This window comes from Hippopotamus amphibius, chromosome 4, assembly GCF_030028045.1.
Source record: "Hippopotamus amphibius kiboko isolate mHipAmp2 chromosome 4, mHipAmp2.hap2, whole genome shotgun sequence".
In the NCBI taxonomy this organism is placed as follows: Eukaryota; Metazoa; Chordata; class Mammalia; order Artiodactyla; family Hippopotamidae; genus Hippopotamus; species Hippopotamus amphibius.
Genome location: NC_080189.1, coordinates 125439044 through 125455668, shown reverse-complemented (window position 1 = coordinate 125455668; position 16625 = coordinate 125439044). Strand labels below are relative to the sequence as shown.

At 35.8% G+C, this 16625-nt stretch overlaps 1 protein-coding gene across 1 annotated transcript in view; it reads right to left on the bottom strand.

Annotated features, from left to right (window-relative positions):
* The window catches only part of GPR158 (G protein-coupled receptor 158), a 315313-nt gene that overhangs the window by 269189 nt on the left and 29499 nt on the right, over positions 1 to 16625 (bottom strand). Inside the window, exon 2 of the mRNA XM_057732013.1 lies at positions 16482 to 16587. Coding sequence (XP_057587996.1) covers positions 16482 to 16587 — 106 coding nt within the window. The remainder of the gene's footprint in view (positions 1 to 16481; positions 16588 to 16625) is intronic.

Sequence of the window (16625 nt, the reverse complement as noted above, 5' to 3'; positions counted from 1 at the left end):
TTAGCAAGAGTTAAAGAAAATTACAATGAGTTCACTTCAGAGGCAGGCTTTCCCTTCCAATTTCCCTTCCAGTTTCTTCACTCCATAAATATTCCATGCCATCCCCACCCCTCCACCACCACTGACTCTCACCTCTACAACACACCAATGAATGTGCATTCTCAGAAGATAATCTTTCCAGTTATGAATTATAATGTGTGATTGACATGTATGATTAGACCTCATAATATTTCCCTGGGGCTCTTTTTTAACTGTAAAACTCAAAAAGGATCAAATTTCCTTGATCTTCATGCCCATGACACCTGCAGAATATGTGAAGCTAAATGTGTGAAGGAATTCAATAGAGTATATTCTAATTGTGGAGTCCTGAACAAGAGACCTAAATGGGATCATGTTCTGGAGGTATTTTACTAGGCTTAAGGAAGATCTACTGCTGGGTTGGTATTTTTGCATGGTATGTATGGAACCAAATCATGTTTTCTAATACATTCTGTTCTTGATTTGGTTTAAGTCATACACACGTTTTTAAAAGCAGAACTAGATGAGTCAGAAAGTAAATTCCAAAATTCTCTGAAACTACTATGTAAACTGTAATTCATTGGCAGGCGGATTCTTAACCACTGCGCCACCTAGGAAGCCCTAAACTGTAATTCATAAACCTCTGTGGAGTCACACAGTCACCTCAAGAAGCTCAAAAAGCTCAAGAAACCACAACAAGCAATCAAATTTAAATTAAAAACATATCTTGACCATTTATATCTTATTTTTCAAATATATGTAAGGCCACTGTAATAAAATGATTAGTTTACTATGTTTTCTCAACTAACAGATATTAGAAGTATAATCATACTTTAAAAGATATGTCGCCACTGCTCTAGGAATGCTTGGGACTCCTAGAACCTTGGCCCAAGTCGTACTATTTTTTAGGCCAACATTTATTGGAAATTAAAACTTCTAGCTTTCATTTTACTTTCTGGGAATTAACAGAGTTTTTTAAAAAAGGAAAAGAAAGATAAGAACAGGAAAGGGGAAAAGGAAGAGAGCAGAGGGAAAAAGGAAAAAACAGAAGAGATTAAAAAAATAAGGAAAGACAGGCAAATGAAAAAACAGAAGGAGGGTGGGGCAGATAGGAAGGCTAAAACCTGATGAAGTTCCAATTATACATTTATACATACTGAAAAGCTTCCTATCAAAAAAAATCTAATTTTTAATTTGGTGGTTTGATGGTGGAGGAGAATTTATATGGATTTAGCAGAATAGTATTTGTAAAGCTCTCTATTTTTATGTCAAAAAGAAAGATGCAGTTATTAAAAGCATCATGTGTTCATTCACTCTTTCAAGTCTAGATAAGTGACAAAAATACTTGACAATGGTGAATTGAGAATAATCACTAGTCAATTTGTAGAGCCACCTACTCTGAATTCTTTACACCCTTTTTACAAAATGCATCTATCACAAATGAAAAACAACAGAAACTAAAGCACATAACTAAGTCATTGTGGCATGTACAGAGTTTTTATTTGATTCTAAAAATAATAGTATTTGATTATAGTATTTGTGATAATAGAAGATGCCTAATAAGAAAACCATCAATTTTAATTGAATCCTTATTCATTTTTAATTAGAATTGCTTACAATGAGTAAATTAAATAAATGAAGTAAAATATAAAACAAATTAAAGTTAGACCTACAATTTAAGTACCCAAGAAGGTTTTCACATACTAGGAAGAGTATCATGAGTAATCAGGCTGTGCCTAGAATCTCCCATTCCTGGAGGAAGATGGACTACCTGGCAAGCTATGGTAGAATTAATCTAAATCTTTCTTATAGGTGTGATACAGTGATGAAAACAGTCATCATAGGAGATACTCTATAACACGAATATGATATTATACATGAAATTAAACTACAAGAGCAGCCATACCAATAGGATGTATGAGTAGGCCACAGCCCTTGCCTAAAGGTACTCTTGCATCAGCAACTGATCAGTCCAAATTCTTAACTAAAACATAAAGTCTGGGAAGAGCAAACAATAACAAACTGTATTTTAAGAATCCTTATATTGGGACTTCCCTGGTGGTACAGTGGTTAAGAATCCACCTGCCAGTGCTGGGGACACAGGTTCGATCCCCGGTCAGGGAAGATCCCACATGCCGAGGAGCAACTAAGCCCGTGTGCCACAACTACTGAGCCTGTGAGCTGCAACTACTGAAGTCCATGTGCCTAGAGCCCATGCTCCGCAACAAGAGAAGCCACTGCTATGAGAAGCCTGTACACCACAATGAAGAGTAGTCCCTGCTCACCACAACTAAAGAAAGCCTGCACGCAGCAACAAACACCCATGCAGCCAATAAATAAATAATTAAATAAATTTATCTCTTAAAAAATTTAACCTATACTGATTTTTTTAAGTAGCTGAGCCTCAGTTTCCTCATCTATAAAATTGGAATAATAGGTATTTTCTAGAACTATTTTGAGGATTAAATTCACATGCACACACACATATACACCTATATATGTACACACACACATATATGTATGTCAATAATAGGGTAGGCATCTGATGAAAGTAGCTATTGTAATTAATAATGTCATTTTAATACAGCATTATAGGTGTTAAAACTAAAATATATACAATGTATTTTACAGTGGCACATAAGAAAGAACTTGCTCTGCCTGAAGGGGAATAGGCTGCCAAGAGGTCACAGAGGATCAACCTAGGACTCCAAGAATATGCAGGAACTTTCAGGTGGCCAAAGTAAGAAATAGTATGTTATTCCAAAGGCAGAGCCTATGCAAATATTTGCATGGAGACATGAAACACCACAGTAGAATCATGAAAGCCAAGTTACCAGGTATTGTAGAATGAGAAGAAATTTAGATTTAGAAAGCCATGTATAAGGTGGCTTTTACTCCAGAGATTGAGAGTCACTGAAGAATATTAAGCAGTCAACCACAAATATTTGTTACTGCCTTTATTATAGACGTTGTTATGGCACTTGAGATACAACGGTGAACATAACTGATGTGGTTTCTCCACTCCTGGAGCTTACAGTCTAGCATGGAAGATAGACATAAATGATTATAAATAATTAATAATTTCAAGCATACAAAGTGCTATGGAAAATAGCTAATATCTACAGAGAATGCATGTGCAAAGCATTTTGCATATATCATACATTAATTCCCATTTAAAGAAGCTGGAAGCATGGAAAAATTAAGAAACTCAGGCAATCTGAATCCAAAGTCAGCACTTTTAACTGCTTTGCAACACTATATCCAAAAAAAAAAATACAGGAAATATAATCACATCAATTTTTTAAAAAATCACATTGGCAGCAGCACAGATAATGAATTGAAGAAGAATAAGACTGAAGACAGGAGTAGAGTACTACAAAAGTCCAAGCAAGAAACAACTAGCACTAGAACTAAGTCAGTTGTAGTAAGAATGAGAGAAGAAAACGAATTGACGAGATACTGAGGTAGAACGGACAAGAACTCACAAGTGACTGGTCGTGGGAATGAGGAAAAGGGAAAAAGCTCGACACATTGCCACCAGAGACCTAGCTACTGAGCACTTTTAAAACTCAAGATTTAATCAACCCTGACAGAGGTAAAAAGATGTAGAATTTCATTTCCAGTCATTCTCACTCAATACCTCACCCATAGCTGCAACATATATATTATTGTTGCAGGGTAACAAAACATTGTATAGCCACTAATCAAATATTTATCCTGTTTAAAGAAAGCTTTATGAAGTCTTTCATGTTAAAAAAAAAAAAAAAGGTTCTGGGATCTCTGATATTTCAACAAGGGAATAAAATACTAAATTGAGTTTTAATTTTACACGTACTTGGTATTCATTTGATCCAAAGACTATCTTGACTGAACAGAAAAAAATGTTTACTGAATTCACAATTCATTAATTAAAAACAAAAATTAAATAGTTGCTGACCAGCTTACCAAATGAGAGGAGTAAAATTTCAGACCAATCTTAAGAAGAAAATTTTCAGGCATTACCTGAATATGCCATTTATTAATAAACAGCAATAGCTAAGCAGACACATTGGCCTTTTTACACACGTAAGGCTGCAGAATTCTGTACAGTTCTACGTGCTTTGCGTAAATGATTTTTTATTTACATTTAAAATTTTAACATGAAGTTTGAAGGATAAAATACGGTATACTCCATTCTTTCATGTTGTGGCCAAGCTGTTAAAAAATGAAATAAAAATCAAAATCCTAAAAGTGTCTTTTTTATTCAAACTAATAAGTGAAATAATACATGAAGATTTTTACCTGTAATGCAGTCACTATAGTTAGAAATACATATCAAACTTAACATGTGAAATTTTATTTTTAGACAGATTGCCGTTTTAACTAATGTGTTCACTGTCCTGTCAGCCACCAATTCTCATGACACTAGGCTGAAGGTTCAGTGGAGTCTGAAGCTAAAATTATCAGGAGCGAAGATGGAGGGGAGAAGTGGGATACAGAAATCTGTCAGTAGAATCATCAAAGTTAAGGGAGAGAGAGAAAGCACAGAAGCAGGAAGCAGAGTCAAGGTCAGAATCACACAGGAGCTAAGGAACGCACTAGATTGGACCTCTCAAACTTTTTGATCTTGGGACCCCTTTACACTCTTGAAAACTATTGAGAATATCAAAGAGCTTTTATTTATGTTGGTTATATCCATTGATATTTACTAGCTTAAATATTAAATGGAGAAATTTCCAAAATATTTATTAATTCATTTAAAAATAGTCATTACATATTAATATATTTATGAAAAATAACTATATTTTACAAAAATAAAAAACTTAGCAAGAAGAGTATCACTGTTGTACATGTCTGCAAATCTCCTTAAAGTCTGGCTTATTAGAAGACAACTAGATTCTCACATCTCTTTCTGCATTTAATCTGTTTCTATATCATATATTAAGAATATCTTATGAATATCCTCTGTACACCCATAAGAGAATAGAGAGTTCAAAAGGCAAATAATGTCTCTGAATTATTATTAAAATTATTATGTAAAGGTTTAACTCACAGAATTCCTTAAAAGGGTCTTGAGGACCCTCAGGGATCCTTACTTGAGGGGTTCCAGGACTACACTCTGAAAATGATAATATTAAACAAACATATTTTAAAAGGTGGCAAATGAAGGTGATTTGCAGACCAGCATAAAAACGAAACCCATAAACAAAGTGGTTTAGCTTCTAAGTCTATGAAATCTGGCCTTCAGCAGAATTAGAAACATCATGGAGCCAAGCCTGTAGAGACAATTAACCATTACCCTCTCTCTGAATGTAAATATAGAATCAGCTCTACAGACTTTCCTTCAGGTAATCATAGAATTGTGAAGCAGGAAAAATTGCTTTTGCGCGTATAAAACAGATTGTACTGACAAGCCCATGGTAAAATCTACCGAATAATTACATAATCGAGATTAGGTCATGGCTCTACTTCATTACAATAATTATGGTAAGATGTTAGAAAGCATTGCTGAGGGACAGCTCTCTTTCCTGAAGAGCTATAAAAATAAAGTGGATATCTACATATTTAGAACAGTATTTAAAAAAATACTCCTTTCTGGAGACAGAGCATGAACCAAAAGCCTTTTAGAATCTCCTCCAGAATTAAGAGTCCTTGAGTATTTTTATCCCATTGAAATGGTCTCTGACACATCTGACATTTCCCCCTTTACATACTTTTCTACTTCATGTACAATAATTGCTATAAACTTCTTCATTTACAGTTCTTCTTTGTTTTTCCCCTTAATCCTTCTGTTTTCAGTGTTTTGGTTCCAACTCCAGCCCCCACACTTACTCTTGTTTCATCAGTTGCATTCACTGTTCCCTATACGTTTGCATACACCTGTATGTCAGTTTACATTTTGAAATACAAAAAATATAACTAAATGTTATACATTCTTGTATGTTACAAAGACAACAGCAACTCAAACTATGAATAAGCAGAAAAAGTGTAAAAACATGACTTTAAATGACCAAAAAAAATTGAAATAGACACTTGCACATGACTTTGCCAGCAAAAGCATTTAAGTTATTTCAATACTTTATGTTCTGCTTGTATCATCAACCACCCACTTGTTCTCTCTCAATCTATAAACCCTGGGGAGGGAAAAACAATGATAAATCGAAACTTGTCCTGTGTGAATAGACATAAATGACTCGGTAAAGATACCACAAAAATAAGAAGGTGGTAAATAAGGTTTTTTATCTTAGGGGAAAAAAAACAATCAAGGAATAGAGTTTAACTCTTGTATAATACAGTCCGTTAAAGGTTTCTAAATCAGCCAAGGGCTGTAGCTAAGCAACATGATTCTTCACTGCGCTCAAAAAGGGGGCTGCCAAGCATCAGTAGCCTCATTTCTCACTGAAAGCTTTGACAAGTTTCCACCATATTTTATATAATTGTAGCAGAGGGAGTGCCAGATTAGATCTGATTTGCTGTCATAATGGGATTTTTTTCCCCACATAAACTAATGATGCAAAGCTATATTTAACCCCTAAAAAGTCACCCTCAGGCACTCACTGTACATTCTGATTGCCTCTCATATCTAGAATCGGACAAGTAGCAATTTTTCTGCTACTGAAAATGACAAAAGCAATGGTTTAATAGGCAGGGATTTTTTTTCCCTAATTGACTCCGTTATAAATTTAGCTACATACTCCAAATCTGTTCACTAACTTCATATTTCATCAGATGTTCTCTCACCGCATTGAAAAGATCAAGAAATGGAGTCCTTTGAGTTCATACGCGTTGCTATATGTAAGTCAATCTCCTTGCCCAGCCTCCTGTAGCCTGGTCGCATGTGCACATGCCCACCTTTAAGCTCAGTCCCACTCTAACCCCTGAGTTCTTCATAGAGAAGTTTGGGAGTATTTTAGATGTTTTTCTTCAGCAATACTTAGAGTCTAAACTGTATTTATAAGGGGGCGGGGGGTGAAGGGGAAACTGAGACGAAGCGAGAGAGTAGCACAGACATATATATACTACCAACTGTAAAATAGATAGCCAGTGAGAAGTTGTTGTATAACAAAGGGAGTTCAACTCGAGGATGGATGATGCCTTAGAGGACTGGGACGGGGAGGGTAGGGGGGACTCGAGAGAGGGTGGGGGGGGAGTCGAGGGAGGGAGGGAATACGGGGATATGTGTACAAAAACAGATGATTGAACTTGGTGTATCCCCCCAAAAATAATAAATAAATAAATAAAATTTAAAAAATAAATAAATAAAATAAAATAAAATGTATTTATAAATTATCATAAATACAGTAGATCCCCTTGGCATCCCCGTACCTAGTGAGTTGCAATCCTCCATATTCACCTTTGTTTAATTCCTACATTCTGATTTGTATTCTAACTCCCTGCTAGGAATAGGTCCCTTTCCTTAACACCTGCCCTCTTCAGTGATGCCCAGACAATGTGTATAGCCCTCACCAACTTCTGTCTAAGGAGATGGATCTTATCCCTCGAGATCAGTTTCAAACTGGACATTCCTACCATCCCAAATCACTGCCTTGCATTGAAACAAGAGTACCACCATTGGCAAGAAACTGCTGCTGCTGCCACTCACACACCGACAAGATGGAGGCCCTTGTATATTTTATCCTAATTCAAATTTCTGTGTGAGCTTGCCACACCCTCTTGGAAATCTGTTTCGGCCACCTGAGAGCTAGATCAGTTCTTCCTGATTGGTATACTCCTAACCAATTAGTTAAGTAAGTATGATTCCAGCATGCCTCTTGGGTGAACTCCCATGGGTAAAACCACCAGACTAACAGTATCAGCCCACTGGCCATTACCAGTTAGTGATTCTCTTTCCAAACAACCATATGTCACCCACAGTACATTCCTATAAAATACTGAAATACCACTTACTAGTTTTATGAACGTAGTCAAGTTACTTAAATCACTCTAAGTCTTAATTTTCTTGTCTAGAAAATAGGGATAACAATAATATGTAACTCATCTGATAATTAAGTATGAAATGGATACATCTTGCTTTTTATTATTAAATAATTTTCTCAGAGATGGAAAAACAAACTTGTATCAAAGGGACACTTCATTTTTGGCATCTCATAGACTTTTCAAGCTTGGGCTAAAGAAAAATTACTAGCAAGTATTATCAAAAGTGCCTTTACCTACACTACTGATAAGAGATCTTATGAGTAAGATCTTGTAAGGTTTTTTTAAAAAAAAATTTTATGTAGTCCATAAAGTTGATAAAGTAGAAGGGTATAAATCAAGATTTAATGGTTTTATATCTCAAATAGACAGACAAATAGAGATAAAGATATGAGACAGATCGATCTAGAGAAAGAGTCTATTCACCTTAAATAGACAGGACATGCTCCCCCTTTGTACATTCTAATGCAAATACTTCAAAGGTCCCAACATTAGATCAATATGTTCAAGAAGGTTGGTGATACAATCCAGTGACATGGAATGTACAGAAAGGAGTGTTATTCAGGAACAGATACTGAATATCATGACCTTATCAGAGTGGAAAACTGGATTTATCTTCTACCCTAAGGTATCTGGCGTCTGATTCCTTCATAAAGAAAAGAAGCAAATTAAAGAGAAAAAAAAACGATACTCCCCTATATTGCCTCCTTTCTGGCTCATATTATCCCAGGTTCGCAACCTAAAATCAACTAAATATGTTTTGGCTTTTCCTTCTCACTTCCATCAGAACCTATTAGTCCTGCACAACCATCGCCTAAGTGCTTAATGAGTAAGTAGAAATCAGGTCCTATAAGGTAGCTTGAATGAAGGTGCCAATGACGAATAACAGATAGCTTTATCATTATCACAGAGCAAAACAAGAAAATCTCAAGTTTGGCAGGCACAATCACACATAATGTGAGAAATCAAGGTATTGCCAATGCAAGGATAATCAGAGCATTGCTTTTGGATGGAAACACCTTTTAGTTGTTACCTTTACAGTATGCTAGAAGTATAAAATCTTAGGGTTGCAAAGATATTTAAGAGGCACCTACTCCAACCATACTGCCAATGTTGCATGAAGCTTTTATGAGCCCTGCAAAATTTTCTCTCTCTCTCCCCCAACTACAAGACGGCAATAGCCACCGGTGAACCCTTGCTCTGTTGCTGGAAACATCTTTCTCTGAACAAGAGAGCCAGCTCTGAACAAGATTTTGAAAAAGAACAAATACATGCTGGGTTGGCCAAAACGTTCGTTCGGGTCTTTCCATAACATCTTACTACACATATACAATATACGTATAACTGAATCATTTGCTGTATACCTGAAACTACCACAACATTGTTAATCAACTATACTCCAATATAAAATTAAAAGTTAAAAAAAAATAATTTAAAAAAAAGAAAGCGAGCTTTCCCTTAACTGACTTATTAGGCACCCCAGTACAGTTATCTTGGAATAGTATTTCCTAACTCTAGTTTTGGAACAAGTCCAGAATATCTAGCCCAAATAGCTCTCAGGAGCATAGTGAAAACTCTGAAAATATAATCAGTTTTCTATCAATTTTAGAAAGGACTATGTAACAAAATCAAACAAGTTAGGTCTTCACAATCTCAAAAACAAATGGGGAGTCATACAGTAGTGGTATGGTCTCTTTTGGTTAAACAATGATACTTGACTGAACCAGAAGATATTTAGCCTAAAAGAAAGACTTAGGAACAGAATGACAACAGCCTTCAACTATCTGAGTGGCTGCTTAGGAACAGAATGACAACAGCCTTCAACTATCTGAGTGGCTGCTTAACTTTATTTTGAGTAATTCCAGTAGGAGAAATAACTATATTATAAGGAGGCCATCTACCCACAGAGTGGGCCAGCCACTGTGCTAGGCACCAATGAACACCTGATCACTGCCCTGCATCCTAGCAGAAGAGTGTGATTTCACATTAATCACATTTTGTATTAATGAGAGAAAACAGAAGTTTTACTATAAACACAATGGAAATTTAAATATCTAGAAGATTACCACTATCTATTTTTCTCCATTTACTGGAAGATTTTTTACAGTTTTCAGTGTAAAATAATAGCATTAAAAATAGTTTGCACTTGGTGTACCCCTCCAAAAAAAATAATAAATAAATTAAAAAAAATAGTTTGCAGATCCCACTACTGGGCATATACCCAGAGAACACCATAATTCAAAAAGACACATGCACTCCACTGTTCATTGCAGCACTATTTACAATAGCCAGGACATGGAAGCAACCTAAATGTCCATCAACAGATGAATGGATAAAGAAGATGTGGTACATACATACAATGGAATATTACTCAGCTGTAAAAAGCAATGAAACTGGGACATTTTTAGAGACATGGATGGACCTAGAGACTGTCATACAGAGTGAAGTGAGTCAGAAAGAGAAAAACAAATATTGTATATTAACACATATATGTGGACTATAGAAAAATGGTACAAATCAACCGGTTTGCAAGGCAGAAATAGAGACACAGATGTGGAGAACAAACATATGGACACCAAGCAGGGAAAGCGGGGAGGGCTGGGGGGGGGAACGAATTGGGAGACTGGGATACCAAATTGTACACTCTAAATATATGCAGTTTATTGTAAAAAATAAAAAAATAAAAAGTTAAAAAAAATAGTTTGCAGGTTTCTCATTATTTATTTTCAATTGAGTTAATACAGTAGGTCACGATTACGTAAGCCAAAATTCATTTCAAGTTTGCCCGTAAATGTCCCTTAGTGAATTTAAAGGCAATGTTACTGATTCACCCATATGAGGAAATTCAGGCACCTGAAAGGTTTCAATAATTTGTGTGGTCTGACTACACTATAAGCTAGTCCATATTCTAGAGCCCAGCTTGTTCTCTACATTGTCCAGTGTCCAATGGTTCCATGTGGCTATTACATATGTCAAACCAGGTTAATGAAGCCAAAGACCTGAATTCTTTGTTTAATTTTAATGGACTTTCATTTCAATAGCCATATGTAGCTTGTGGCTCTCATATTGAAAAGGACAGTTCTAGAGATAGGTGAATGATAATATCTGTAATGCAGAACTTGCAATGTTGAGATTTCTGCTACAAGATGAAAACTAATATACAATTGTTTCTAAACAATTTCACTCAATCAGAAATTGAATTAAATAAAAGAGCTCTAGAAAAGTAAATCCTGCTGTAGCTAAATGATTAAGCTATGTTCTGTATATAAGAGGGCTTTCAAAAGAGCATTCTCTTTGATTAATTCCTTCTGCTTCCTTTAGATTTTTGCATTAAATTTCTTCTCTTGTGTACTAAATTATATCCTTTCTCATATTTTAACTTCTTAAAAATATTTCTTTAGAGGTTCATTGACTTACTCCACTGAAGTAAGGAGCTACATGGAGACTCTCTTCCAGTGCATTCAATAGAGAAGAACAGATATCGGAAAACTGTCTTAGCACTATATAAAACCACTGGCTGAGTTGACAACACAACCATTCCCGTGATTCTGGATAGAGCAATGAATCTGATAACCTCAAGAAGTGGTCTCCAAAGCAGAGCACATGTGTGAGGAAAAAATGCTAAATTTTCCATTTATATTTAACATTTTTAACAACAAAAATAAGAGATAAATTTAGCTTCAGTATATCTAAGACTTGGATTGACATTAATGCCTTTGCCCAACTCACATTTCACATGAAAATAATGCTGATATGGCACCTGAGGTATCCTGGAGATAAACTGGGAGTTCTAAGACAAGAAATATTAACAGTGATTACTTGGTTCCTATATTTGCTTTCACATTTCAATGTATCACCTTTTATAATTGACCGTCTCAGTGGATTTACAGAGTACATTATTTTAAATTGTAGAATATTTACAATTCTTCATAATAAGATGATGTGTGACCTGGAAAACCTTTTCCCACATATAGATTTTCTGATTATCTCAAAGTGAACTACCTGCTTCTGAACTGGAAGATTAGTTACGCATTTCATTGCTCTTTACAAAAAAAAGGCAAATGTTCTAAATTTGCTGACCTGCTCTATGATGACAAGTGGGTGTCAATAGTATCTATGCAGCAGGGTTGGTTTTTTTTAAATATATAAGCTCCTCCTTCAAAGTAAATGTGACATTTTAATAATCCATGAGAAAGCCTTTTGAAGTGAGAATTTTGAAAATGGATATTTGGAAATGTTTTCAGTGTTATGTGGTTTTTGTTGCCAAAAACTATAAATACTCACATAGCCATACAGTTTAAACTTGGAAATAAAATTTCCTAATCTGTTTGAAAATATTCCCCATGAAAGTTTGAGTGGATGTTTAACCTATTCTTTTAAAATATTAAAATGCCCAGCTTCCCAATTAGTTTTCAGGGACTAATAGACATCAAGTAAGATGAAAAACTGTCATCTGTATTTCTGAAAAAAACCTTTGCAAAACTGGTAGATGGAACCGAAAAATGAACATTGTTATTTAGCAAATACAGTCAATAACTTATTTCTTCAATTTGGACTGACACGGCCTTGTGAGACATATTTTCAACTATGACAGACATTAAAACTAAGTATAAAAATAAACTGAATTTAGAGACCTCTGAATCATTGCATTACTAAATATTAAACTAAGATATTTTTAATGATGAAGCATAATCAATCATAACACTGTCACTGAAAATTTTTCAAAAATTGTAACATCAGCCAATTACATTGCTCTCATTAAAGATATATTTATTTTTATAAAATATAATCTACATTAAAACAGTATTTCTTCTTTATCTCAGCCTGATTAAGTTTTCTGATTTATAATATACAGAATATATAACAAAAGGTGCATAAACTTTATAGATTAAAAGACATATAAATACTACTGGTGAATGCTTAAAGCATTTTTACTAATAGAATATAATCAAGAAGTTTCAAGGTCACTGTCCTAATGTTTCCTACTTCAAATAGTGATTTAAAAAATTCTCCTAATGGAAACAAAGCAAAAGAAAATCTTTAAAACAAAAATACCAATTTATTTGAATGTTTTTAATAAACTATTCTGTAGAAGAGTATTTTGTGTACTCAAAGCAAACAATGATATATAATAGGTCAAGAATTATTTAAATGGACACTGAAAACATGATCAAGTACAGGTAGCAGTAACCTGGATCAGTTATAAAAACAGCCAAAATAATCCTGCAATCCGGTTCCGGGTGTCACCTCAGATCTCATTTTACTATGCCCTGCAAAAAATACTTATTGGCCTACTAGACTCGATAACAACCCAAATTTGTTGAGAAATTATTTTCCTCACAAACCATCCCATGCCTTTCTAAAATGCTCCTGAGGCTTCTAACGCTGGTTACATACCACTTATCTGTTTCCAACATCAGACTCGCTGTACTAGTTTAAGATACCTTGGAGGCTGAAAGTCACCACACTGGAAAAAAAATTTTTAAGTGAAAAGTTTGCCTCAATTATAACTTTGAAACTTGTACCTCCCTGTGGTATTTACAAGAGAAGAACATTAAACATTGGCAAAATAAAACCCACAGTAAACATGATGAGTGTGTCTGTTTCACAGACAGGCCCCTACACCCTACAAATACACATTATGTTAAGTACATCCCCAAACAAGCCGGTTTACACAATGATCTTTGGGGTCTGCAACAGAAGATCTGTGACAAAGAACAAAGGAGAGTCAGTGCAGATGAAAGACAACCTGAACAAGCGTTTTTCTTTGTTTTCCCAAGCAATAAAAACATCAATAGAAACCAGTTCCTAGTCTTCAACTCACATCACTACAGGGAAGGACTGAAAGACTTTCCAAAGTCTCGAGTCTGAGGATGTGGTATGGACTGGCGGCAGGTGCCTAGAGTGACCAGCATCAACTCCAGAACCTTAAAGAAGCCCAACAAAAAGGTGTGAAGAGTACCAGGCCAACCCTGTATCAATCAGACTACCCACCAAGGGCCTCAGGGACCCAGCCTAGGACACCAAGATCTCCTACTCCCAATCCAAGGACCTGGGCAAGTAAAGGGGTCGAGGCATCCAGAGTTTAAGTCCAAACATGCATTTTTATAGATTCAGTGTTTGTTGATGTCATTTTTTGATCATTGAACCTCTTTCTACAACATTTTCAAATGAGATTCATTGAACTGTTGGTTGTCTTATGGGGTGTTTTTCCTGTTTTTTCCTATAGGAATTGAATAAACACAATGCTTCCATAAATAAAGCCAAAAGTTACACATTTCACGCTAATCTTTGATTACCAGAAAAGAGGATAATATTTTATCTGGAAATAGCTCAGTTTATTCGAAAGCTTTAAAAAGACACAACCCCCAGAAACGTGATAACCCTGATGCAGTAAAAATAAATCAATCTTCCAAAAGGTGCCCAATGAGACCATCCAGTCAAATACATAGATGTGCTATGAGGAAAAACCATACCAAGATCATTAGAGGCGAGCAGCAACTGTAACAGACTGATAAGCAAATATCTCCTTGTTTCCAGACAGACTGCTTATTGAACCGCCCAGGAGCACCACTGAAACAAGGCTATAGAGAAATGAGCACATACAGATCAATATCCACAATACGACACCCATGCAGAAAAAATTCCACTCTGGCTAAAACACAATGCTACGTAGCTATATGCCACTGGCATGGAGATGATAACCAGGCTACAGATATTTACCAAATCAGTGACTGAAATTCATATCTTCAGAAATGCCAGAACCATCCAAAGGGAAGTGGGAACTCAGAAAAGTTCAAAACCATAAGAATAGTGAAGGGAAGTGAAAAGAGGATCTTGACCTCTGAGACTTGACAAGACAGAAACATTTCATTGACATAACTGGGTCCCAATTTGGGGGCAGGGAGTGAAGTAAGTGAGGGCTGTGTGGAGGGTTGGCTATGTGGGGGTGTATAGAGATGTGGGAGTGGGGATGTGTGGGGTACTGAGGAAGTGGGGGTCATGGGAACATGGTGGGGATGTGCGATGGGCTTAGAGGGATGTGAGGGATTACGGGGGCTTCTAGGGGGGTTAGGCGGTGAGAGGGTTGAGGGGTATAGTAGTGGGAAGTATGGAGGGCAGATGGAGGTGTGTATGGAATGTAGCAGGGATGTGGGGAACTGTGGAAGATTATCCGGGTAGTGGTGGGCTACAGGAGTATGTGGCAAAAATTTAAGTTGAAGATGCAGATTACTACATTTATGGAAATATGCCCTATTTTAAATAAATCAAGCTGACTTTCCTCATAAATTCATGGACTCAAAGTTGAAACAGCCCAAGTATTTAAGGTCAGGAGCTTTACTTTACATTTGTTTTAGAGCATTTTGGGGACCTGAGAGATAGATTATTAAAAATGAAATGAGGATGTCATCACATGTCATCTCTAAAACTACAAAAGACAAATGACACCAACTCAAAAAGACACACGCACCCCAATGCTCGTAGCAGCATTACTTACAATTGCCAAGATATGGAAGCAACCTAAGTATCCATCAACAGATGAATGAATAAAGAAGATGTAGTATGTGTATATATATACACTTTGTAATACTAGCTAGCCATAAAAAGAATGAAATTTTGCCATTTGCAGAAACATGGATGGACTTGGAGGACATTATGCTAAGTATAATAAGACAGACAGGAAAAGACAAATCATTTATATGTGGAACTTTAAAAATGCAACAAACTAGTGAATATAAAAAAAAAAGCAGCAGACTCACAGATACAGAGAACAAACTAGTGGTTACCAGTGGGGAGAGGGAATGGGGGAGGGACATCATTGGGGTAGAGGAAAAAATGGGCTATTATGGGATTATATGAAATCACCTGTGTGAAACTTGAAAATTGTATAGCACTACAGAATTGAAACACCCATTCATTCAATAACAATTTAAAAAAAAAAAAGACAAGTGATAGTCATTTCCAGCGGTATGATCTCTCTCCCTGTTCCTTACCAACCAGACTTCCATGAAATCAAGTATGGACAGGAATTGAAAATTGGAAAAAACACACCAAATACACACATTTCCTTTCCAGTTTCCTGTGTACAGTTTTCTCCTTTACTTCAAAATCACCTGGCCATACTTTCCACTACTGCTTTTCTAGCAGATGGCAGGGTATCTGAACGAATACCATCAATGTTTCAACAACCATCATATTCCATAAAAATGTGCATAATTTGGTTGACCCCTCCTGGGATTGGTTTCTTACTTCATGGCTATTTTAATTTCCAGCCCATTTTGAACAACAGGGTCAGCCTTTGACTAAAGCCAAACTTCAGACGCAATCTTAGTTTCAGCCTTCTCTTAGTCCCCAAATGAACAGTTAATTCCAAACAAATTTCATTTTCTACTCCTCTTTCAGTTCATTTGGCAACATTTAGACCTGCATAGGACATTTTTTTCCCAGTAAGATGCCTCTTGTTCACTTACCCACACAAATACAACATATTCAAAAGTATTATATTTCTGAGCTTCTGATTTCAGAGAACTTTATCTCCATGTTCTTACCTCTGAGTTGTTAAGGTGACATTTGTGAGTTCCTGAAAACCAGCCATCACTTGAACATTGGTCAATGTCCACCTTCTGAAGATTTATGTCAACTTTCATGACACCCCTTAAAACAGAGAAAGAAAGAACAAATTAACTTGAGCC